The 25995-nt window shown below is 36.3% G+C and overlaps 5 protein-coding genes across 9 annotated transcripts; 1 reads left to right on the top strand and 4 right to left on the bottom strand.

Annotated features, from left to right (window-relative positions):
• Positions 1-1042: 1042 nt before the first annotated feature.
• Positions 1043-1716, bottom strand: LOC141613447 (pathogenesis-related protein PR-1 type-like). Its single transcript, XM_074432181.1, has one exon. It carries the CDS (start codon positions 1653-1655, stop codon positions 1161-1163), a length of 495 nt encoding a protein of 164 aa, XP_074288282.1. The 5' UTR covers positions 1656-1716; the 3' UTR covers positions 1043-1160.
• Positions 1717-2736: 1020 nt separating this feature from the next.
• On the top strand, positions 2737-11384 carry LOC141611401 (putative pentatricopeptide repeat-containing protein At3g01580). 5 transcript variants are annotated; one of them, XR_012528612.1, is made up of 6 exons: positions 2737-2913; positions 6060-8588; positions 9511-9614; positions 9847-9966; positions 10382-10502; positions 10896-11384. XR_012528612.1 is itself a non-coding variant. In XM_074429927.1 (3 exons), exon 2 carries the CDS (start codon positions 6140-6142, stop codon positions 8564-8566), a length of 2427 nt encoding a protein of 808 aa, XP_074286028.1. In that variant the 5' UTR covers positions 2737-2913; positions 6060-6139; the 3' UTR covers positions 8567-8588; positions 9511-9833. The 5 variants fall into 5 exon arrangements, 3 of the variants coding, with proteins under 3 accessions (XP_074286028.1, XP_074286030.1, XP_074286029.1); XR_012528613.1 differs by lacking the exon at positions 2737-2913 and adding an exon at positions 4308-4933; XM_074429927.1 differs by lacking the exons at positions 9847-9966; positions 10382-10502; positions 10896-11384 and having other exon boundaries at positions 9511-9833.
• Positions 11385-11861: 477 nt separating this feature from the next.
• Positions 11862-12620, bottom strand: LOC141613102 (RNA polymerase II C-terminal domain phosphatase-like 4). The gene has a single exon (XM_074431839.1). The coding sequence runs from the start codon at positions 12618-12620 to the stop codon at positions 11862-11864; it is 759 nt and encodes a 252-aa protein (XP_074287940.1).
• A 662-nt stretch (positions 12621-13282) lies between these two features.
• LOC141611400 (cytochrome P450 76AD1-like) lies at positions 13283-15804 on the bottom strand. Its single transcript, XM_074429926.1, has 2 exons — positions 14826-15804; positions 13283-14169 (listed from the first exon to the last, which is right to left on the bottom strand). The coding sequence occupies exons 1-2, from the start codon at positions 15699-15701 to the stop codon at positions 13558-13560; spliced, it is 1488 nt and encodes a 495-aa protein (XP_074286027.1). The 5' UTR covers positions 15702-15804; the 3' UTR covers positions 13283-13557.
• Positions 15805-21559: 5755 nt separating this feature from the next.
• Positions 21560-24463, bottom strand: LOC141613443 (cytochrome P450 76AD1-like). The gene is made up of 2 exons (XM_074432177.1): positions 23429-24463; positions 21560-22414 (listed from the first exon to the last, which is right to left on the bottom strand). The coding sequence occupies exons 1-2, from the start codon at positions 24323-24325 to the stop codon at positions 21797-21799; spliced, it is 1515 nt and encodes a 504-aa protein (XP_074288278.1). The 5' UTR covers positions 24326-24463; the 3' UTR covers positions 21560-21796.
• Positions 24464-25995: the final 1532 nt, after the last annotated feature.

The raw sequence follows: 25995 nt of genomic DNA, 5'->3' as shown, positions 1-25995 counted from the left end.
AGAAGCATATCCGCGTACTCACATCCAGTCCCCTCGGCATGGAGTCAACCAGGCCAGCCGGCCTGTCATGGGTCCTTCGGCCGAGGGTAGAACAGTCTTTCCACCTGCTCTGCCACTTGGCCACTTGGCCACTACGTGACAAAAGGTGAAAGTCTATAAATACTCCACTTCTCTCATTGAGAAAAGGATCCGAAATATAACCTAAACATCTCATAATCTGGTATAAACTCCCTTATCTCTCTACAATATACTTTGCCAAGTAACATACAACTTATCTCTTTAAGTTTACTGACTTAAGCGTCGGAGTGAGTACGCTCGGTAGCAAGCCGAGCCCTCAGTTTGTTCATCTTTACAGGAGAAACTGAAAGGAAGAGTCAAGCAACGACATCATTCCACAAGCTTACGTGGTCACAAAACACTGCTCCGAAATTACACCCGGAACAATACTCATTCCGTCTCAATCATTTATTTGTCTTTGATTAAAATACTTTTTAAAAAAAAAAAAAAAAAAAAAGCAAACTGGAACAAAGAGAGTATTTCATTGACCTACACGATTATACTTCCTTGAGTGATGAATTCGATTTTACGCATCATTAGCTTGAAACAAAAATTAAATATGTAAAATAACGCTTAAAATTTACTTTGTAAAATTTAGAAATTAAAATTTTACTAAGAACGTGATTTTCAACTAAAAATTAAAAACTAATGAATCAAACCCCAAATCTCATGTCTACTTAACTTATAGCAATAGGTAGATGTCTTCAAACTCTCCATTTTTTGGGCTACAAAAAATGAATAAGGTCCACAGATATAACAAGCTGCTACTTAGTTTGACAAATTATTAAATAACGTCGACATATGAATACTTATATCTAGGACTACGAGATATGATCTTGCCGGGTCAAGGTAAGAGTTCATCATTTTCTACTGTTACATAACATGAATTAACAACACATTCACAATAGATAGTCTGCATCAACATTTTAAAAGCTACGTAAAATAAACAATAAATGAGAATGTAAAAATTATTACGGTTAACATAAAACGATAAATTTTTAATTTTATTCATTACTCGTACATTGTAGGTTTGTAGCCACAGAAAACTACAATAATAAAGCCAAATGTGAAAATTTTGGGACAACGGAATACATATATATGTCTCAAAAAGGGCGTTGTCCAATATAATTTCCAGGAGGATAATAATTACAAGTGATAAAAGTACCCCCATTTTGGCATCTTGCACTAGCACACCCAATACTCTTAGTATTCTTCCAAATAACTTGGGTGTAATGTCCACACATTTTGCCTTCCGTACAAGTATTCAACTCATAGTCATAATCGGGTTTTTCTCCGACCCATAATTTAATGGCTAGGGACGGGCTAAGATCTCCTGTGCTCATTGCTATGTTCTCACCATATACGGGTGACCCAGAGTGTTGTAGTGCACAATCCACGGCTCTCTCTCTGGCATATGCTTTAGCAAATGCCGCAAGTGTATCGTTCCATGTAACTGGTGGCAAGTGCTCTATTGCACGTGCCATGTTATGTGGTACGATATATTTTAGCTTGCTAGTTAGGCTTGTAGCACAACAAATGTTGGCCATTGAAAGCCCAATTACCAAAACAATGGCTAAAAAATTGTTAGAGAGAGCCATTGTTTTGGGTGAGAACAAAGCAATAAGGAATGTGAATCTTAGGATGTAATATTATGAGGAAGGTTAAATGAATATATATAGGTTGATTTTCGCTAAATTTCAGTGGATTTTGATGATGGTGCATGATTTTAGGCTTTTAGCCATTGGTGTAAGATAACTTTACTTGATTTAGGACAAAATTAATGAAGAAGATCGTCAAGTCACAAGCTATATTTTCTATAAGGGTTTTTCCAATGTGTGCCCTATGGGCACACATTAATAATTCATATATGGTAATATTTACAATATATTCTCATTAAATATGGTAAAAATGAGAATATACTTGAGTATCTCATTTGAATATGTTGTAAATATTACCATATATGAGTTATTAATGTGTGCTCTAGGGGCACACGTTGGAAAAACTCTTTCTATAATACTAAAAATATTATAATCTATATACCAAATTAGGTGGACCAATGACCAAACTATAGAAAAAAAGGGGGGGAAACCGGGCCAATCATTGGTCCTGCACTACTATAAATCCAGGCAACTACAACGCCCCTTTAACAACGATTATTCACGAAAATCACAATAGACGTTGTAGAATGTATGGCGCGAATTTTACTAAAATAAATTACAACGGGTATGGTTATAAAAACCGTTGTTATTAGTTTTAACAACGGGTCACACATGCACAACCGTTGTTAATAATTTGGCGCAAAATTGGCGCAAAGTTAGTGAAAAGTAATAGCAACGATAATTCCTCTAAACTATAAATTAAATACTAACTAATTAACCAAAATTTTGAAATTTCTAGAAAAATATGTATTTCATATTAGGTATGTATTATATTTTGGGAATTCTGCCGTAGTCCGGTCTACGGTCAATTCGATTTGGTCCATGATCAAAAACCAAATTAACATAAATTGTTGAACCGTGGATCGGCCAAATAAATTATGGTGTGGTCTAATCCGGACCAAATTGAGCGGTCCGGTCTGGTCTTCGGTCCGAGCCATTGAGTGAACAGCTCTAGATACAACAATTTTGCGTGAATTTTTCAATAATTTTTTGATTTAAAATAAAGTGTGTAGGTTTCGGCATCATCACAGCTAAGTAAAAATGTGGGAGTAACGTAAACCGGGAATCCGTAACTACCAAGTACCAAGTCCCTCATCCTCCAACCATAAACAAAACAAACAGGACCCAATTGCTGAAATCAACCCTCTCGAATTTCCAAACAACCCAATTCTCTCAATCAAATCGTCTTTCTATCAAGGTAATATCGTCTCTCTCATTCACTTTAATTTTTGCTTGATGTTTGATGCTTGATTTTTGTTTGTATTTTGTTTCCTTTTGTTTTTTCATTTGGTGTTTGATGTTGATTTCAATGGTAGCCTGTTAATGTGAGGTCGATTAATAATGTATTAAGTAAACTAATTAAGCTTGTCAAACTTGTTTATTCAAGTCATAATTAAAATTATTCAAACTGAAATATCATTTTTGAATTGTGATATTAATGTTAGTAGTATGAAATTTTAATTTAGATAATTTGTAATGTAATGATAGTGATTATATAAATAATGGTTAACCAATGAACTACTCCTATCAAATTGGACAAATGATTGGGACGGAGGGAGTACATGTTATCGTAGACGCTAATTTCTAATTTAACTCTCTTTAGTTTTGCTTTAGATTAGAAGTAGAAATCTAACCCTCACTTTTATGATTCTAGTTTTATCACGGACTAGCGTGTACGATGAAACCTAAAACTTCTAATTCAGTGATATTTAAAGTGTGCTCGATCCTATTCAACCCAGTCTATCCTTATTGCGAGATATGCGAGGGAAATTTTGAAATATGTGTAGATTGGATTGGATTGGATAGGAGGGGTGTTTTTTTTGGTTGTATGAGGAAGTTTGAGGAGAATATTGTGGTGTTATGAGGAATCACCGATTGCTCTAATTTTAAAGGAAAAATGGAGGAGATGGATGTGGAAGTGAGGGAATTCATAAAGGAGAAGGTTCCAGATTGGGATGACCCAGTGAAGGCGACTGCCCGGTTTAAGGCACTCAGTGGGCAAAGGTCGGATTGGGAGCCTCAGTTTCGTTTTTGGAGGGACTTGATACTCAGTATTGCTCGTCGATTCAACCTTCTCTTTATCTCTCCGTCTCACCTCAAGAATAGATGGTTCAACCGAGCCGGTTTAACGCCTTTGTGCCTTAATAATGTCCTTCTGGAAATGTACAAATCTGGTGATCTTTTGCGGATGACAGATCTTGGAGATCCAAGGAGTGGACACCTTTCCCATCTCTTTAAAAAAATGATAAGCTTTTCCAGTGCCTTTAGATTGTCGAGTGTTGATCATGTTCTCAATGATCAGCTTCTCATTCTTGTACCAAGGCTGGAGGATAAAGCTGCTGAAGCTGTCAAATCTTTGTCAGAAAGCCATTGGACATCTTCATGTATCATAACGATGAAGAAATTTGAAAGTTTGTTTGAAGAGAAACGTGAAGCATATGCAATTTTGAGTTACTTGTCGGAACAAGGAAGAGCTAAGTACATATCAATCAAGAAGAAGGAACTCATCGAGGGTGTAAAAGTTTGCCTCTCTTCTGCACCCATTTCAAGTATTATAAATGTAGATTATGATATGCTGCAATTGGTTTGGACGGTAGAAGAGCTTCAACAACAGCTTGACGTTACTGACAAACAGTGTGAAAGATCAAAACAATTCGCTTTAGCTGCACTGAGGTCTGGAGACAAGAACATAGCTCTGAGGAATGCTAGGCAGTTGAAGCTAGCTTCTGAAAGTAGAGCAAAACTGTTGTCATTTTTGAACCGAGTCGAGGACGTACTCCATGTTGTTTTGGATTTAGAATCAACAAAGAAGGTATCTGAAGCTATCCAGGTTGGTGCTCAGACAATCAAGGAACATAGAATTGAAGCTGAAGAAGTTCAGTCATGTTTGCGAGAGCTTGATGAGTTGATGCTTTCACAAGCGGAAGTCAATCAGGCATTAGAATCAAATACGGAGGATGATGAGGCTATTGAAGACGAGCTAGAGGAACTCGAACTGCAAATTAGAGATGAAACCCTCATGGTTTCAAGTTCAATAGCCGCTCAAGAAGCAGCAGGAAATGGAGAAAAGGCTTCCCCCTTCACAAATTCATTGAGTTCTGCTATGGCTGATCTTAAGCTTCAAGATAACACAGAAGACCCTTGTATCCAGGAGTCAGGTTCCCCAAGAAACCCAATTGGTTATGAGAATTTATTGCCAAGCTGATGTGGACTAGCATGTATGTAACTATCATTTTGTCAATGAACCATGATTTAGCCTTAAAGAAAAGGAGTTTGGTCAAAATTTAGCTGATGTTTGAGGGTTCTACAGTAAATTCAAGAAAGCCCTAAATATAGTAGCCTGTTTCGTAGATTCTTTGTATATTGGTTGCTGACTTGCTGTTACTACTATCACTGTTCTACATGTATATCGGTTGCTTTTACTTAGCTGAAATCCAGTTTACTCTGACTGTATTGTGGAGAGAAAGAATTAATGTTGAAGATATAGTTTGAGTTTTAGATCTTTACTTACTCTTTTTACCATTTTACTTAAAGAACAAGTTTAAGTAAATTCAGTTTACTCTGACTTGCTGTTACTACTATCACGCACATTTTGCCAGTTTACTTTCGGTTTTCACATCTTTCTTGCTTTGCTTTATTTTTTACAATTCAGTTTTTTTACCCTTGACCGTATTGGTGGATTCGAGCCTATATGAATTCGGAAGATGATTCATGTTAGCCGACCCCAAACCACGTTGGGACTAAATCAGGTGCTTCATAATTGGTTACTTTGAATTAACATTCCCATTTGTTAGACTATTTGATTGGTCAATTTTAACCAATGGGACATTATTTGAGTGGTTAAGTTTAAAGGGTGAATGATTGTAAGATAGGCTGGAACTCGAGATAGACTGAAATTACCAGTCGCACAAGCCCTCGTTTCAGTGATGAATATTTGCTGATAATGCGTCTGTTCCATCACCTCATTCTCTGTGAGTATCTATGATATTTTGTACGTTTCAAGAAATGTCTGTCCAGGTGCGCTGTACTCAATTACCATTACATCTTCTGACATGGTTGACGTTCTTGCTCGAGTTTAGAAATTGGGGAAGTGTAATTTTGTTAAAATATGTGTATCATCTGTTGGTGGAAAATACATGAAATGGAGCACTATTTTTGCAGTCAAACACGGCTGTCTTTTCAACTTTGTGTGCTTTTACTCAGTAGGCTTTACTTTTCAATCTTCTGCAAGCACTGCCTTGTTCTTCCCCTTGACATCTGTTGTGTGTGCTATATGTTGATCTATCTTTTCCTAAGTTGATGATTTAAGCCTCATCTGAATAAAACTTACTTACTTTTTGTTAGGTTGGTAATGCAATAGAGTTTGTCGGTAGCATGAAGTTCTGCAAATAATTTTCAGATGTAGAAGGCATCAGAATCAAAGTATGGGTTCGGTTCAACTATCTGAGGTATTAGTCCCTCAGTTTCAGTATAACTATGCATATCGGCACAGTTTCTACATTGAACAATGTAGGATATTACCTCTTTGCCGCAGTACTAGATATGATTCTGTTTACTGCAATTTTAAGCATAAGAAGAATACTATTTCTGTACAAAATCTGCATAACTGTCGGAAATTAATGATTGAATGCTGTGTTACCAAGGAGGATGGTTTTTGTAATGAAATGGAAGGTGATCAGCTGATTATGGATCTTACTTCCAAGGGATTATATGCTGATGCTGTAACATGCTATATTGACATGCTAAATAGTGGTTTTATACCTATTAAATTTGTCTCTTTCCCTGCTTTAATTAAAGCTGTTGGTGCTCTATCTGATCTGGAGTTAACCAGGCAAATAAATGGGAATTTGATAAAAGTCGGAGCTATTAAGGATATATATGTTGCAAATTCACTTGTGAGTGCTTTCTGGAAATGTGGTGCCGCGAATGATTCAGTAAGAATGTTTATGAAAATGGAGGACAGGGATTTAGTTTCATGGAACACTATGATTTCTGGTTTTCATCATTCAGGGTTATTCCATAAGTCACTGGAATTGTTCACTCGCATGATCTCTGAATTTGGTATTTATCCGAATAGGGTAGCTTGCCTTTCAGCTCTTTCATCATGCGCTTCCCTCAAATCCAGAATTCACGGGAGAGAAATACATGCATATGTGATTAAAAGTGAGTTGGCTGTTGATGAGTATGTGCTGAATGGATTACTTGATATGTATATGAAATGTTCTTCTGTTGGTAATGCTGAAAAACTTTTTGAAATCAGTCTTGAGCATGCTAGAAAAAATACAGTGCTATGGAATGTTATGGTATCTGGTTACATGGACAACGGTAACTTCTTGAAGGCAGTGTTATGTTTTATTCAGATGTTGTTCTTACAGATCAAACCTGATTCTTCAACAGTGGTGGCACTTTTAGTCTTGTGCTCGAAATCCATAGATTTAGGCTTGGGGAAGCAAATTCATGTTCATGCTATGAAGATGGGTTTAGAGATGGATGTTAGAGTTGGAACAGCATTGATGGACATGTATTTCAAGTGTGCAAATCCTGGATGTGGCTTAAAATTATTTGACAGGTTCGACAATCATAATATAGTCATGTGGGGTACAATAATTACGAATTGCACCAGAAGCGGTTATTCTAGGAAAGCACTGGATCTGTGTGTTGCTGGATTCAAACATGGATTTATGGATCATGTGATATTACTGGCTGTATTGAGAGCATGCTCAGCACTAACTATCAAACCTGAAGGCATGATGATTCATGGACTGTCAGTTAAGTTGGGGTTGGATTCTGAGATTTACATTGGCAGTGCTCTGATAGATATGTATATGAAATGCCAAGACATAGCATCTGGTCAAAAAGCCTTTCTCAGGTTGCCCCTAAAGGACGAAATATCATGGAGTAATTTGATATCCGGGTATGCACAAAATGAATTGTGGGCCGATGCTTTAAAAGCATTCTCGGAAATGCATTGCCATGAAATCCGACCAAATGCTGTGATTATAGCATGTATGTTATCAATATGTGCTTGTGTATTTGGAAATTTAAAGTGTAAGGAAATTCATGGCTATATCATACGCAACGGGTTTGAGACAAATACTTTAGTGAATAATGCCCTTATAGTCGCCTATGCGAAAACTGGAAACATGGAGAGCCCAAGAAGAGTCTTTTCATTGATGGAGCATAAGGATGAAGTGTCCTGGAATTCAATATTGCTAGGGCTAGGGCTACACGGTAATTCAGATGAAATGCTTGTCTTTTTTGACAAGATGAGAAAGGCGGGTTTGAAGCCCGATCATCAGACATTTACTGCAGTCCTCTCGGCATGCAGCCACACTGGGAGAGTTACGGATGGGTTGAATTATTTCCGAAGCATGGTAGAAGAACATATGCTCGAACCTAGAATTGAGCAATACACTTGTTTAGTTGACCTTTTAGGCCGTGCTGGCTATTTAGATGAAGCATACGACCTGATCATGGCAATGCCATATAATCCAGATGATCGCATTTGGGGATCATTACTTGCCTCTTGCAGAATTTATGGCAATGAGAAGTTGGCTGAATGTGTAGCCAAGAACATTTTTGAGTTGGATCCTACTAGTATTGGGTATCGTGTACTCCTATCCAATTTATACGAGGATTCTTGTAAATTGAATGAAGTTGCAAAGGTTAGGTCCAAGGTTAAAGATATGGGATTGAAGAAAAGTCCTGGTTGTAGCTGGATTGAGGTAGACAATCACACTCATGTCTTCACGGCAAGTGATCAATCTCATCACCAAGCAGATGACATTTATACTTTTCTAAATACTCTCACCCTAGAGATGAAAAGGGATGGATATATTCCGCAGTTGTAGACCGCTGAACATAGAGAGACGGGTAAGTTTCTGTAGTATGTTGTATAGCACTGTAAACAGACATTTTGAAGTAGCCGGAAAGTTGTTATTTTTTAAATAAAGAGGCATTAATGTCGCATCACTTTAGTGCTCTATAAAATCTACAGTGTTTGGCCTTTAGAACTACCATCATAACTTTAGTGGCTAAAGTTGCTTTGGATAAAATAAATCACTTAATTTTGAAAATATACATGATCTAACCATAACTTACGGTAGGACATTTTTAACTAAGGCTTGTCTGTTAGCATAAAGAAAAAAAAACTTACATGGTCATTTTTTTCACTTATGTTGATTTATCTTTGTTTGCTCCCTTTTACCCACGTTCACAATGTTTTCACACCTCACATTAACAGTTACATAACTTACATTGGTTGATTCATGCTAGCGTTTCTTCGAATCATTTTCGTCTGAAGGCATTGTTCTTGTTGCATCCATGTGAGGAGAAAAGAATACTCCAAACTATTTGTTGTAGTTATTTGGAATTGCAGGACTTTGTAATTTTGAAGAGTTTTCAGGCATTGAGCCTTTGATCACCTTCTATATTTTTGTTAAAGAGGCATGTATGTGTGGAGGCGTGGAGCTTTTATAAAATTATTTTTAACAGTTGATTATTTCATACTGCCTGTGGGTAAATATTAACTTATAGTCTACAAGCAAAAGGTGTGAGTACTTTGTACGTCACAGTTCACACCCTCCCTGCTGTATATCACTGGGAGTCCCTCGTGAGTGCGGCACACGCTTTTTTGTGCCGTCAGCCTACTTTCAAACTTGTCTGCTCGAAAACAGCTAGTTCTTAACTAAGCGCTCTTTAATCTGATTTTGATAACGGTCTTCTTTTCTTCATTTACTTGTTCCCTGCCAATTGTCATCTTCCTACTACTGGCTGTCTGATAATGATGTTATAGGTGGGTTCCTCGGCACTCAAAGGTGCATTATATTTATTGGATGGAGATTTTGCTTTGGGTTCGAGCAAGTTAATTTCGCGACTCGCGAGGATGACAAAACACTCGTAAGTTTTGTCATTGTTGTGTTGCATTTCCAGATTATCTACTTCAGAACTTTAGTTAAGCTAGATCAATTGGCAACCACTTACAACATTGTTGAAGTTCTCTGAGATCCTGTGCTTAATGAGGGCTTGATGCTGAACTGCTGAAGTTTCCAAAGATGTTTTGCTAGATGAATCCATATTGGTCGAGTGCTACATTGTTTTAATTTTTGTATCTTTCTTTCTTTTTGTCAAGGGTTGCAGCATCCATTATGCTATATCGTTCAGTTGAGGAGGTCAATGGACATTTTCTGCAGTGATTTGTCATACGACTGAGAGGAGTAGAGAGTGAAGCCAGGCACTATCTCTCGATGAAGTAAGTCTTTTTTTTGTGCTTTCTTTTAATGCAGAAAAAGAAACTAGGTTGATCACGATAAGATCAACCTATGATATCCTTATATGCTTGCATTGGTTGGATTGGATTGGAGAGAAAAGAAGTGAGGCGAAGGGATTCCTTGTTTAGTAAATCGGGCTCGAGAAAATGGAGAGCTTTATTCTAGCTAGTTGCCTAGTTCATTGAGCTTGACATCGAATTCGTAGATTAGAAACAACACTCACTTCATTTAACTAAGGCTTGTCTGTTAGTCTTTACTGAGTATATGAACTCGGGATTCAAGAATTGGTTTTGTTTTTTTAAAACTGATGATGTGATGTAAAGTTGAATACTTGAATGTTTCAGGTTAACAATCATGTTTCTTCTGCCACATTTTTATGCATTTTAATTATTTCAGGGGGATGAGTGTATGACATTGCTATTTCTAAATTTAATAATGGGGACTGGGTGCTCATCTTCCCTAAGGGGTTCAGAAGATGAGGAAAAACTGGTGGGTTCACCGAGAAGACCGTTCGGAGGTCAGTTTCTTTTGAAATTTGTTTTTGTAATAAAGATGATTATTCTGAAGTTCATATGCTACAATGTTTTCAAGTTCAGAAAATTTAATTAGGAAAGTAATGTAATACCTTTAGTGCTTAGCTTGCCCAAAAATTCAACATATATAATTCTAATCCAATTTTCCTGAAGTTTCCCAAATACACTTGAACGTGTATTGTACCTTGGTTTATTATATATGGAGTACATTTTATACTGCCTGCTTGTAGAACAGAGTATCCAGTCAAATGTTCAGTAGATTCGACTTGTTTCTATAGTCATGCCCCATGGTTGTCCTCCTGCTTAATTATATAGCGAGGCTGTCTGGTGAAGCTGTTAGATTGGCTGCAGGTTAACATCTCAATATCTCATTGCAGGATGTCTGGACACTCCTCGGGCAAACAAATGGCACTCTGATGCAAAGACAAGTTGTTATTGCTGGACTCAGTTGTCCATGTTATCATCTCTGGAAAATTCATAATAGGTACAGGTTGATGAATGAAACTGAATGACACCAATAATCATCAATACGGTTCAGGAAACAATTAACAAAAGAATCGGCAAGAAGTTGGAGCAGGTTATTATTGAGATTTGAGAGTTTAATGGTTGGTTTGTCTTTCTCCGACTGATTTGGTTACATACTCTACTTTGGGTCGTTCGTTAGCTGTTCATTTCATGAAGTTATTTACACTTTTGTTGTAACAAACAATTTACTTCGTTCACTCGATCACCAGATGGCGACTCTATTTGAACCAAATCTAACTTGGTGTGAAGGATGAAATTGATACTGTAAACCCGAATCTGATACAATAAGACCTGCCTTATTAACATGAGCTTAAACCGCGGTAGTTGGCACCTCTAGTAGTAACATCTACTTGTTATACCTATTGTCTAGTTTACGTTCAAATTTGTAACGTAAGTAGCCTTGGGAGTTTTGCTAAGTACTCTCAATTTCCGGGCTTATTTCTACCTTCTCTGGTTAAATAATTTATGTTCTGCCATCAACTATTGATATTCACACACTGCTATATATATTTAAAAAAAAAAAATACACGAACCCATAATAAATTTGATAGGAGTATAAATTATTCGAACGATACTGAATGTTGGATATTGCCCGTCATGAATGAGAATTTGTGAATAACCAAAGGAGTGGAAGAGATTGCTTCAAGATAACAAATGAGTTGAAATATATGTGTGCTTGCTCATACAACAACTAAAAAATAAATTGGAGAATAAATCACAAAGTGCACTAGATTAAATTAAGTTAAATAACACATACTCCTACTAATTACTACGATTAATAAACTCTTATGCTTATTCTTAATTTCTAAAGAGGCTAATTACTTCAATAACCTAAAGTTCTTCCTTACATCTTCAACTACGTCCCTAACATCGCGATTCTCGTAATCAACTTGATTCGCTTCCGTATCAAAGAAAGCAATATGAATCTTCTTCAATTCCCTTAAAACTCTTGCAAGTTCACCATATTTCTCGCTTTCATCTCCTCTCAATTGCAACCCTGCGTGTTTCATATTCCATTGTTTATTACCCACCTCAAAGAACAAATACGGGTTTAATCCGATCACATTCTTCTGATTATCAGCAGCCCAAACCCACTTCGTGTCATCCACCACCAAAGTAACCCGCTCGTCTTGATTCACCACATCGAGATCTTTCATCATAGGTTTCTTACAATCCTCCCTGGAAAACACGTTTAAGGGTGATATATACAACCCCTTTGGATCAAGTATCTCGACCGCTTTATTTGCATAGTCTTTCGTTTGCAACGTAAAGACTGATAAGTCAAATAAAGCGCTCGCTTCTTTCAAGAAGGTGTAAACATTAGGTCTCGGTTTAACCAAATAATCATCAAGTTTGAACAATTTTCCTTCCTTGAACCAATTTCGACAACGCAAATGTTTGAGGCATTGTTGATCGCTGGGGGTGATGTCTTTTGTTTTAATCGCATGGATTAGCGTGTTATCCAAGTCTAGGACTAGATTAAGCTTCTTTCGAGCAATCAAGCTTCTCAAGTTTGCGTCGCGATCGCAAGACATATTTGAAACTTCGGACTCAGGATCATATGTTATCTTAGTCATCTTATGGATCATATATTGGATGTGATTATGATTAATTAACTTAACGAAACCTTGTTTATATAACAACGGTTTTCCTGATCTAGCCAAATTCTTAATAAAGACTAACTCTCATTAATATTAGTAAGAGGTCTCTTTCATAATAGATAGTTATTATTATTTTTATTTAATTTTTATTTATCTTTTTTATTTAATTAATTTTTAGCTTGTTTATTGGTTATCTCTCATCAGTTGTAGTGAAAGACCGTCTCTTGGAGATTTACTGGAGGTTGAATTCTGGTTTATTTGGTATTCCACTAGGAGGACGACTGTAGGAGTATCTAATGAATATACGTACAGATTTCCTTAAAAGAAAAACTAGTGACATGATGGCCCATACATAATTGAAATTGGGTACTCGACTACTCGTCGACTTTTATATCAACGCTTTTATGGAATCGTCCTATCATATAACGTGTCCGTAATAAATGTCTATGCTTCAATATGTTGTTATCAGACAGGTGCATAAAACAACTTGTATTTTCTTAGTTATTATCGATCATTTAAATTAATGAATTTAAAAATTGCAATGTAATGTAAAATTTGATGCTAAATACGGAGTAAATTATAAAATGAAATTTGCTTAGCAGAATTTATTAGTGGTATGATTATTGTTTGATATATAAGTTAAAAAATTATATTCAATTAATAAAATAAAATACACTTGTTTAAATTTATTAGGCCAAACAAAGCTATGTACAAACATTTTTCTAAACAACTTTGGTCAAAAGCTATTAATTTTTTTCCTAAAATCTATTTATTAAACTAAAAAGCTTATTTAGAAAAGCAAAATCACTTTTATAAGTACTAACTAAGGCAAACATCGGACAATACCTCCTTCTTAACTACTAGACTAAGACATCTTCGGTACACCATCATGTAAACTAAGAAGTAAGAACCATTACTTCTTAGCAACCGGAATGAGTTTGAGGGGAATGACCTTTTGCAAAGTAATCCCAAATTTCTCATTCATGTCCAAATCGCTTCGACTAACCCCGTCTTCAAGCTTCCAATCAAACGAATTCACAAGATTAGCCAACATTAAGCATAACATTCGATAAGCCAATGTCATTCCCGGACATATCCTCCTACCGGCACCAAATGGCAATAGCTCAAAATTACGACCTTTTACATCAATGTCGGATCCTAGAAACCTTTCAGGGTGAAACACCTCCGGGTTCACCCATACTTTTTCATCTCGCGAAATGGCCCATAAGTTCACTAGGACTTGTGCATTTTTAGGCACAATGTAGCCGTATAATTCAACATCTTCCTCGGCTTTCCTAGGTAATAAGAATACGGTTGGAGGATGTAGTCGTAATGTTTCTTTGATTATAGCTTGTAAATAGGGTAGGTTTGAGATGTCGGATTCTTGAATTACAGGGCGGTTTTTACCAAAGGTTTGTTCAATTTCGAATTGAGCTTTGGTCATTATTTCAGGGGTTTTCATTAACTCTGCCATTGACCATTCTAGTGTACTTGCAATTGTGTCCGTTCCGGCGTTGAAGATATCCTGTCATAGTTCAACTTCAATTCAATTAACCAAATAAATAAGTAATCCTTATTGTACAACTAAAGAGTACATCTTGGAAAATTATAGAATTATTAAAGTATAAAACAATGCCAATGATTCTATATACTCATATGAGATGTTATATGATCTGTTTTAATATTAACACGGATACCGCCGTTTTAAGGAAGACTAGTTAATGATTAAAATTGTCCAAAAGTAAAAAGCCGAAAGAAATATTAATATCCTCCTTTAGAACCGTGACAATTGAAGGAAAGAAATATTTTGGCAGTATGTGAAATGCGTACCTAAACCGTAAGCCGCCAAACTAATGTTAGAATAAGAGTTCTACAAATTAAATATTGTAAGCAGTTCACACACGACACAACCATGCATGTCCATGCAACCAAGCTGGATAGGTTATGGGCTCACATGTACGTAAGTTGCGTCATGAATAAATATCAGTGACGGAGTCATGATTTTAAGTCACCTGGGGGAAATGTGTTATTTTACTACTAAATTGTGCAATTTAGATATTCACTACATACGAGTATGTTTAGTTACTTGTTTACCTCTTTTATTTTTCTAAGGGTATTTTAACCAAAAGTAAACAACGGACAAGAAGTATCTAGGTTAACTTGCGTAAAAAAGGAACTTACCACGAGTAGATGGTTAATCTCATCCATACTGAGCTCATCTAGCTCATAGAGACTAAGTAGTGTACTTAGCACATCATTTGGAGTATCCCTGCTACCTGTCTTCTTCAACAATAATCGCTCCCCAATAATTTCCTGAAATACCGTGATTAATTTATCAAAGTAATTAGCCAAACGACGTCGTATGCTAAACGGATCCAAGAATCCAAGCATGGGGAAATAATCCACATAATTAGGCCTCCCAATTTCTTCCATAATTGCCCACATAAGCTTCTTAAACTCTTGGGACTTACTACATTTATAATGAGCCAATTCCTTAGAGAAAAAAGTGTTTGATAATAAGCTAAGTGTTGTCGTAAATGTCGCCCTACCAATATCGACCGGTACACGTAAATCACAACACTCTTGGACGTACTCAAGGAGTTGTTCAACCTTGGTTTGCCTAGCGGTTTGGGTAGCGTCTAGTCGTTGGACCGAGAATAATTGAACTGCGGCTATTTTTCTTAGTTTTCGCCATTTTGGTGACACGGGTAACCACGACATGGAAAGTTTGTCGTGATCACCTGCCCTGACGGAGTTTGGGATCGTTCTGTTTGAAAGAGCTTGATCGTTTTTAACGAACATTTCTTCGGCCACAGCTGACGAGGATACGACTATGGTTGTGACACTACCGAGTTTTAATGACATTAATGGACCGTATATTTTCGATAGGTTTGCGAACGATCGATGAGGTTTTTCTCCAAGGTCGAAAATATTGCCAAAAATTGGAATCGGTTTTGGACCCGGAGGAAGTTTATTAGGTTTAGGATGGTGCAAGAAGGTTTTTAAGAGATGGATTACCATAATTGAAAGTAGCATGGTTAGTATAGTATAATCCATTGTGCATATCCTTAAATTTTTCAAAATTATGACAAAAAAACAACCTAGAAATGAACTAAAGATAAGGATTTATTACTCGTATATGATAGTAGTTGATGTATATAAATAGGTATCTACGATGTGTATTTATATGCATGCATGTCTACTTGGTTAGCTTATACGGAGTATAAGGAATTACGTACGTTCCTTGAAGTAGAAGTTCACACGTTGCAAATGTTGATAAAATTACGTGGAATATACTAAAGGTTGGTTTATCAACGAATTTTTTAGCCTAATTCTAATTTTAGTTAATAAAGGCCTACTTTTTTGATGAATCACAAATCTAAATTGGTATATAGATAAAAGTTTAATTAAGTGCACGTGTTTCTTAGAACGTAGTTACTCATCTCGTCTCTTAATTATGAGATTATTATGGGATTCATATTCATATTGGTTTATCAGATGATACAAAGTGTGTGTCTTGAATTGGCCAACTGTTATCTATTAGAATTGGCAAAATGAACTTGTTGGCCAAAAATTGATTTGAACTATCCTCATTGTTATTCGATCATAACCTCAAAAGTTTGAAATGATTTGTATTGAAAGCGAACTAACATTTGCTTTCTCGAGAAAAGATTAAACTCGAAATAAAATCAGTTTTAACCTAGTTCGCTCGTATTGCCTTAATAATTCTGCATTTGAATTTCATATTATAATACAAATTAAAGTATCATATTACTCCGTATAATTTTAGTTAAGAGTTTTATAACTTTGACTGCAAATAGTATTAAGTAAATATCCTAAGTCAACTAATATTATTTAGTCAATTATTATGATTACTAGTCTTCTTATTATATCCCTTGTAACAAACTACCTAAATACAAAGACTAATAACCATAATAATTGACTAAATAATATTAGTTGACTTAGGATATTTCCTTAATAAATAGTTATAAAGAAAGATCAAAATCCAGACTAATTAGGTCTATATTGTGGACAAGGGGGGAATCTACATAGTAGCAAAGGGTAACACTCGCTACCCCAAATTCCCAAAAAATGATAAAGATTATCGACTTTTGTCACCCCAATTTTTTTAAATATACACCTTAACATAAGTGTAAAACAACATCAAAAAAAATTCGCTACCCCAAAAGTTTATTTCTGGGTTCGCCGTTCGCCCCTGATTGTGGTTGTCTGGTCAAATCCAGACTAAAATTGAAATACACCAAAATTGCCAACCAAAAACACGTAAACTACGAGTATAAGAGAAACAATGACTATCGTATTACTTCATTTATCTCTTAATTACTAGACAAAAGTTTGGCAACTGTGATTATATTTATATATAGCTATACTCAACTATAGTAGTTATTGCTTGCCTAAAGGTTGTCATAGTTGGGTACTTGTTTAAAATTTGGCTTGAAAAAAAATTCTCTACCAAAATGGGAATTACAAATTTTTTATTCAAACGAATATATTCGTTTTAGAAAAGGTTAAATAAAATTGTTATAACCAAAGCAGAATGTAAAGGATGAGTAAAAAGCTTGTCTCAATCCAACTAGGTGATAGACTAGGTAGCACGGAGATCCTCTTAATCGGCGTTTTCGTATCGGATACCTCTGTCGGATACGATACTTGTCGGATACACGTCAAAACGTGTTGGACACTTGTAAAGCCGTGACTAACGACTTTCATCTTTTATTTGGGCACGCGTCCATGGTATTTTGAGCCGTGTCCATGATATTTGGACACACCTCCAAACGGAATCAAGTTGAATTTAAGGTAAATGACGAGAATTGTTATATGGTTGAATTTGGTGCGGGAATAAGTTGAATTAGACTAGTAATGAGATGTCGAAATAGATTGATTATAAGTTGGTTTTTGGTTTTGGAAATGAGAATGAGTTATAATTAACGTAAGTTTATTTTCACTTATTTAAATTTAATATTCAATACTTTTTCAAAAATAAAATCATATACGCTCCCTCACTCAAATGCTGGAATTTCAGCTCGAGAGTTTTTGAGAAGTTTTGAGTTTGTCAGGATTCGAACCCGTGACTGGCTCTGATACCATGATAGATGAACCATCTCAACCAAAATCTTAAGGTGATGGTTGAGACCCAACTATTATACTTATTCCTATTACTAAGTGTTATTTAACTTATTTTGATTATAAGATGTATATATCCGTTTTAAGAGAGTACGACTGAATGGGATCGATCAATAGTCAAGTCATATTTGCGTAGTGCATACATCGTCTCTCTAAGTACTGATCTCCTCTACGTATGGTTATATCCGGCTTACTTTGGAATTTACTGGTCTTTTCTATGGAATTGGATCGCTCTTGCTTTAATTAACACAACTACATTAAGCGTTGAAAGTTGAATATTATGCATTTAGTTCTTCATTTTTTAGTCACCCGTATGCAAATTTGTGCATTTTGTTAATAAATGTGCATCATCTGCACAACTAATAATTTTCTTAATTTAGCTAGACATTCTTCATCTCCAATTTTAGTACAATGTATTATTATTCTCGATATTCTTTAAGATTTGACTTTAATCTATATAATATATAGTCTATTTTTGTGGCTCATAGTTTTGTAATTTGAGCACACGTACTCCTTTTGTCAATTAATCATACTACGCGTATTGACGTATAGTACGTCTTATAGCTGTTAGCTTAGCCTTTGGACCAGCCTTTGGACTTCCTCCTCATGGGTTAATTTATTACTCATATTAGAGTTGGCATTTCGGGCCAAAGCATGGCAGGCAGCCCGATCACAGCACGAATTCGAGGAACGGTGCGGGCTGACCTGGGTCCGGCACAGCGTGTTAAGGGGCGGGACATGACGCACGAGAGGGAATAATGTCGTGCTTAGACACGGCATGGCACGAGGCACGATAGACCAGGAACGACGATTTTTTAGAGGTAAATAATTAAAAAACAATTAAAAATTCCCGAAGCACTACAGGCCGGCACGACGCGGCTCGAATTTGACTGGATCAACGGCGGGCACGGTGGGGGGTGGGAAAAGCGGGCCGGCACGGCATGGCCCGAAAGCACAATTGACTGTGCCTGGGCCGGACCAAAACTGCGGCTAGGCACGACGAGTCGGGACCTGAGCCGGCACGGCACGACCAATTACCTTTTCTACTCATATACTCGAAATCAACAACAAAAATGGGGGTTCTAGCGACCAACAAATTCGAGCAAATAATCAAAACTTGCTCCGTAATATAATCGGATTTAGCACTAACTAGCGACTAACTTTCATTAGTTGAAATAGAGACTTAGTAGTTAATTTTAGCTGGTCGCTTAAATTGGTCGCAACTAGCAATCCATTAGCAAAACGGTAATGATTGCATATTCTCTCATTGTCCAAAAGCAAGCAACTGGTTTTCATTGCAATGAGCATAATGTAAAAGATATTAGGAGAATAAATCAAATACAGAGAAGAAGAGGCCCGAGAAACACGACCCCAATTTGATGAAACCCTACTGCACAGAACCCGAAAATATGGCCAACCAAAACTCGCCTGACTCTCCCCGATGATGACTCGTAACCTGAGAAAACCTATTATCAATATGTTGAGGATCGTAATTAAGTCAACTTTAAGAGCAACTTGATGAAGAAAGGAAAGCAAATGCTGCAAGGGATGAAGAAATATGGCAAATGAAGGAAAAATTCAACATGATGGCAAGCTTATTTCTCCTCTTGCAACCCCGGGTTTCGTCCCCCTCACCCTGACCCAAGAGATCCCTTTGGCGTGGAGGTGGTAGTGGAGCTGGCGCGAGCTTTCCGTGTTATTGATACTTGTTAGAACACATTAAGTTGATGATGCTAAATCCCCTTTGTTATTTGATTGTTTGCTCTTAGTTGAATGATTAGTGATTGAAGCAATCAAATGGATTTTCAACAATGATTCAAGATGATCAAGATAATCAAGAAAGTCAAGACAATGATATTTTCTAAGCCTTAGTCGAAAAATGTAAGAGTAAGTGTAACATTCTCATTTAAGTCAAGTTATGGCAAAACCATGCAACAGTACGTTGTACTGTGGCTTCTAGTACTACCGTATGGAGGGGGTCTTTCGACAAAATGTTTTAAGTGTTAAAACTTTGCAAATTTCAAACCTTAAACATTTGAATTTTCAAAAGCTTGAAAACAATCTGAAATTTTGGAGTCACAAATCCACTTGACTAAGCCTCTAGATTTGTGCAAACACCTTTTACTAAAATGGTAAGGAAGACTTGTCAAACTTCTAAAGTAAGAAAAGTTTTTTGCCATTTTGGTAAAAGCTCACATGTTGAGTGTAGTAGCTTAAGTTTTCTGATTTCTTAAGCCCCAAGCCTATAGTCTAACACCTACCATCACTCAAGGCTACTATTTTTATATTGGATTTAATTTTCCTAAGTTGTACTTACCTAAGACTAAATCCACTATAAATAGAGTGTCTTAGTCTCATTTATTTCTCAAGACTTTCAAAGCATTTATTGTAAGACATTGCAAATCATTTGTGCATTTAAAGCTTTGTTCTTCAAGTGTTTGCAAAACGTTTTTCAGATTTTTAAAGTCTTCAATTGTTCATTTTTAAAATAACGGTTGGACGTAGGCCTCGGAGTAGAGGCTGAACCAATTTTTAAAATGTCGTTTGTTTGTTCATTTACTTTTACGTTCTTCCACTTTGCTATTTCTCGCATGTACCTCATCAAGTTCTGTGTTACAGTCACCTATACTGTGACATAGAACTGTTGTACCTTCTTGTGAACTTACATTCAATTAAGTCTCTCAAGTTTTGTACTTCGATATTCCTTACTTAAGTTAATCAATTAACCAAGTTAAGAATAAAATTTTTAAAAGGTACACCTAATTCACCCCCTCCCCCTCTTAGGTGTTTATCGTTCTTAACTCTTCAATACTTAGGTTTGTTGAACTTGGTCAATCAAACTTGGATTAGATTTGTTATACAAAACTTGGTGAACTTAACTAGTATTGTAACTCGGATTTATTCTCCTTTTATATAATGAGATGTTGGTGTTGTCGATGTTGTTGTTGATGGTGTTGGGGTTGGTGTTGTTTTGTAAGGCTTTATGCCAGTTTGATTGTCATCTGGCTTATATTTAACCAGTTGTTTCAGCCAAAATAGCACCACTTTTTGCGACCAACATGTATTTTTGGCGACCACCTTCAGCCGCCAAAACAGAGCACCCATTCAACCTAGCATGGTACTGCCTCCCCCAGTCAAAATGACGACTGAAAGGGAATTGGCGACTGATTATCATTCGCCAAATTGGCGACTCAAAAGGAGCATGGTCCCCAAATTGGTGACTGAAATTATCTCTTGGACATCGATTTCAATCGCCAATTTGGTGACCACGCACACTCGATCCTCTCCAGTCGCCCATTGGTCAGTTTGGCGACTATTCAGTGGTCACCAATTTTGGCGACTAAAATCGATCGTCCGTTTCTAAAATAAAAAACGACCAGATCAGTTTCAATTTGGCCACCGAAATTAGTCGTCGTGTCCTGAATTCTTGTAGTGACTCTTGGCTACGAGTTTAAAAAACGGGAAAAAAATTCCGAATTGATCATATTAACGAGATTTTCGGTTTCAAAAACAAAATCACAGCTTTCTAAACTAGTAGTTGGAAGTTATAGCCACTAGAAGGCTTTTAGACCGAATAAACTTGTAACAATGAATCCATAAAGCGGTGAATTTTTATTTTTATTTTCAAATTCACGGATTTTACACGATCTTTAGTTTGGAAATCAATTTCTCTGAGCTATAGGCAAGAGTTATGAAGAATATCAACGATCAAAGTTGTATGCACTAAGGACTCCATATAACACACTAGCGTTTAATAAAAGCCCGAACTTTATTTAGCTTACAAACTCGAGTGAACCTTCAAATATGTTGCAAATACTTGCAACCAAAAAAAAAAAAAAAAAAAAAACTCGTATTCTCCATCTAACTGGAAAATAGGTTGCATGATGGAACTATAAGTCTACAAGATGCAATCACTTATGCTTATTATGACATGAGAGTACAGTGCATTGATACCCAATGCTGGAGATATTACGGTATACTGTAAAATACCTCAATAAAGCCTTTAATTAAACCGATTTTCTTGGGATAGGAATGACTTGCAAAGGCTCAACCTTTTGCAAAGTTATCCCAAATTTCTCCTCCATATCCAAGTCTTTTGGTTCCATATCATTAGCAAGCTTCCAATCAAAGGAATGAAGGAGGTTGGCTAACATCAAGCTCAACATTCTATTAGCAAATCCAAGACCAGGACATATCCTCCTTCCTGCTCCAAACGGCAAGAGCTCGAAATCGCGCCCTTTGTAGTCTATTGTCGACCCTACAAACCTCTCAGGCAAGAATACTTCAGGGTGAGACCATATCTTCGGGTCGCGACCTATTGCCCATAGGTTCACAAGGATTTGTGCATTTTTGGGCACCGTATAGCCATACAAGCCCACATCTACTTCTGCCTTACGCGGTAGGAGGAACACTGTTGGTGGGTGTAGTCGAAACGTCTCTTTGATGATGGCTTGTAAGTATGGTAGGTTTGGAATGTCTGATTCTTTGATCAATGAGCAATTGTTGCCTAGGACTTGTTGAAATTCGTTTTGGACTTTGGTCATAATGTTCGGGTTTTTCACTAGCTCCGCCATTGCCCACTCTAATGTGCTCGCTGTTGTGTCTGTCCCTGCATCAAAGATGTCCTGCATGCCATGGAAAGTCATTTCATATTATCATTAGGATTATTAGTCACTAGTTTTATTCCCGTGCAAAAAATGCACGGGTCGTAATGCACGGATCGTAATAGCAGGTGCTATTATTAGATATATGAACATATAATTTAGCGTGATTAAGTGTTCAATATCGTGACAATATAAATAGTCCATATTTGGAGATTCGAATATTTGATAGATATTAGATTTGAATATTAGATAATGTACAACCGTATTTTATTAGAATTATATTAAAAGTATTTGACATGTTAGACCCGTTGAATGTATGTAAATTGCAATATTTTATGTAAATTATGACATTTTAACTTATGTTTTAACATAAGTAATTAAAATAGGAATAAGAAATATGAATAGGAATTGTGTTGAGAAGAGAGTAATTAAATAGAATAAGAAAACATGGGGGGACCCACATGTAAAAACTCAGCAGCCAATTAGAAGTTAAGAAAAAACTCAACTTTTATACTATATAGATTTCGTATCATTGTTAAGATTCGAACTTGGGACCAGTTAGTTAATAGGTGGAATGCAAATCACTAGTCTATTACCAAGACTCGGACTTTTGCCTTTGGTATTGACATTAAGAGTAGAGTAAAATCGACTTAACAAGAACTTATCAGCAGTACTCCCTTCGTCTCAATAATTTGTTTAACTTTTATATTTCTTCGTGAAGCTAAGAGTATAAAAAAAGGTAAGTAAATGATTAAGAAGGAAGGAGCATTAAACTGCGCTAGTATTGACATTAATGCAATTTGGAAATCGTGTTAATCAATAGATTTTCGGTTTATAAGATCTTAAATTATTGTCAAACGATCTAATATGTTATTTTGAAGTCGCGTTTAGGGAAGCTAAGTATAAGCTGTCGAGATGAGACATAACGAATTGTGCACTTATACAACTCATATGTAGACCATATCATGAGGTTAGAGATTTGATCCGTATCATTTGAGTATCTATAAGAAAACTCGAAAAGAAAGCAAAACTTACCACAAGTAAATGATTAAGCTCTCCCATACTCAACTCATTATCCTCGTAGATATTGAGAAGAGTGTCGAGAATGTCATTTGTAGGCTTGACATCATAACAATTAGTCAATCGATCTTGTTGTCTTTCACGAACAACTACTTGAAACATATCAATTAATTTGTCAAAGTAAGTAGTAAGACGACGTCGTATACCAAAAGGATCAATGTAACCAAGTATAGGGAAAAAATCAGCATAATTAGGCCTTCCGATTTCCACCATAATGCACCACATAAGTTGCTTAAACTCTTGCGATGCACTAGAATCGTAATTTGCAAATTCTTTTGAAAAAACCGAGTTAGATAACAAGTTAAGCGACGTTGTAAATGCCGCGCTACTTATCCCAATAGGTTTCTGTTTTTGTGCACACTCTTGGACGTATTTAAGGAGTTGTTCTACCTTGCCTAGTCTATTATTTTGGCTAGCATCGAGCCGTTGTGGGGAGAGTAGTTGAACAGCTGCAATCTTTCTAAGATTGCGCCATTTGGCAGAGACGGGCAACCATGTCATTGAAAGTTTGTCATGGTTGCTCGCTCTGACTGAATCAGGAATGGGCCGGTTAGACAAGGATTGGTCATTTTTTAAGAACATTTCTTTTGCAACGTCTTTGGAAGATACCACAATAGTTGTGACAGTTCCTAATTTCAAACTAATTAAAGGACCATGGATCTTGGCTAAGTTAGCACAAGATCGATGAGGCTTTTCGCCTAGGTCGAAAATGTTACCAAATATAGGGATTGGTTTTGGACCGGGTGGGAGTTGGTCACTAAAGTTGGTACGAGAGTTTTTAGTTAAAATTTTTGCAAAGTGAAAGCACATAAAAATAATGCAAGCTATTAAAGCGAGTATTGAAAATTCCATAGTAACAAAAACAGGATTTTTGAAATCCAAACAATTATCAAAACTTATAGGCGAATAAATACGAAGAAATCGAGATTAAGCCAGAATTTCTAAGCTTGTAGGGGGTATGTTTGCATTATGGTTTGGGTTGTGTTATACTGTTATGGGTGTTGTTCTTTGCTTGTCTTAGGAAACATGCATACTCTTGTGCACTATTTATATAACAACAATGGCTACTATTCACAAGAATACTCGACACCAGCTCACAATAAATAATTAATTTTTGAGTCATTTTGTGACCTTTGGTAAATCATGTTTTTGTTTTTTTTTTAAGGGAAATAAGATCAACCTAAGTAATAAACGAGTCGTAATTGGATTAAATTTGAAGACCTAATCGTAATCAGTTTATGATTATTTAAAAACCTAATTACATTTTTTTAAAAATTAATTTGGGGTAGGTTTTGATCCATTTTTAGATCCGAGTAGTGTTGTACTCGGGTCGGGTCGGGCTCACCTGGCCAAGGCCTGAACCGGCCCATGGGAGGGGCGAGCGGGCTGTATCGGGCTAGATGGTTGTGTGACCGGGGCCACGCCCAATGCGGGTCAAAGGCAGGCCTCGCCTTTTTAAAAATAAAATTCCTAAATTAGCGGGCCGGGCTGGATTTTTGGAACCCGATCCCGGCTTGTGTATTGGGCGGGCCGGGGCGAGCAGAGCCAAAAATGGCTCATGTTGTGGGTCGGGCCGGGTTGACCTGTTACTTTGGCCAACTCTAAATCCGAGACAACTCATTAAAAAAAACTTGACTTTATTCGATGTTAATTTTAAACTATGGACTTTGGATAGCACATTTAACTAATACATACTCCTATTAGATTCAATGAAAAGAAGCATCATTTTGAGGTATTACCTCAGATGTATAGTCTATGAATTGTCATTTTGAGTGCTTTGGATTTGGTTAAAGAAATTTATTGCATGTACTAGCCTAATCAGTCACACACAAAAAAAACATAGTATGTACTAGTCTAATGACTTATCGAATTCAACATTTATAATCGTTTATACTCCGTAGTACTACTCTTAACATAAGTACTTGTACCCGTTTCTCATTTCAATAATTGTGTTACGTTTTCTCAAAATAAAATGCTGAATTCTACTCAACTACACTATAACAAGTGAAAACTATTCCAAAATTCGAAATAAATGTTTATTTATTCCAATTTGGACAAAATAAGATTACTGTAAACATATTATTAAGTCCAATTATTTCAATTTTGTTAGACTTGTGAGGTGTACGTGATGTATAGTAGTAGCCAGCAATCAGCATGATATGTGCTTGTTGTAATTGGAATGACTAAACGTTGATGATCGATCATAAATGGCCTTCATTTATCATAAATTCATGACATCAAACTATCAAAGTATGAAACATGCTGCATGCAATCAATCGACTATATTTCAGGATTATTATGTGGCGTGCTTTAGCTCGCATTACACTTATTACACTTACACTTATATTGTAGGTCTTTTATCAAAATGTCCATTTTAATTAAATTATTTTTCAAATTAACCATTTTCAAATTTTAGTTTCCAATCTAACCATTCTTAAGGTTTTAGCAATATAAGGGTCTTTTGCCAAAATGACCGTTTTAGTAAAACTTATTTTGGATGAACTTGTATAAATACCTCTTGA

Source organism: Silene latifolia, chromosome 11, assembly GCF_048544455.1.
Source record: "Silene latifolia isolate original U9 population chromosome 11, ASM4854445v1, whole genome shotgun sequence".
Taxonomy (NCBI): Eukaryota; Viridiplantae; Streptophyta; class Magnoliopsida; order Caryophyllales; family Caryophyllaceae; genus Silene; species Silene latifolia.
This window is presented reverse-complemented; position numbering and strand designations above follow the sequence as displayed.

Excerpts from the sequence above, each read along its gene's own strand:
- LOC141613443 (XM_074432177.1), bottom strand. The coding sequence starts at position 24,325 with ATGGAATTTTCAATACTCGCTTTAATAGCTTGCATTATTTTTATGTGC. Across the intron at positions 22,415-23,428 it reads AGCTTAATCATTTACTTGTG|GACATCTTTGATGCAGGGAC; the intron begins GTAAGTTTTGCT and ends CATGGCATGCAG.
- LOC141613102 (XM_074431839.1), bottom strand. The coding sequence starts at position 12,620 with ATGACTAAGATAACATATGATCCTGAGTCCGAAGTTTCAAATATGTCT.
- LOC141611401 (XM_074429927.1), top strand. The coding sequence starts at position 6,140 with ATGGGTTCGGTTCAACTATCTGAGGTATTAGTCCCTCAGTTTCAGTAT.
- LOC141611400 (XM_074429926.1), bottom strand. The coding sequence starts at position 15,701 with ATGGATTATACTATACTAACCATGCTACTTTCAATTATGGTAATCCAT. Across the intron at positions 14,170-14,825 it reads AGATTAACCATCTACTCGTG|GATATCTTCAACGCCGGAAC; the intron begins GTAAGTTCCTTT and ends GAACTATGACAG.
- LOC141613447 (XM_074432181.1), bottom strand. The coding sequence starts at position 1,655 with ATGGCTCTCTCTAACAATTTTTTAGCCATTGTTTTGGTAATTGGGCTT.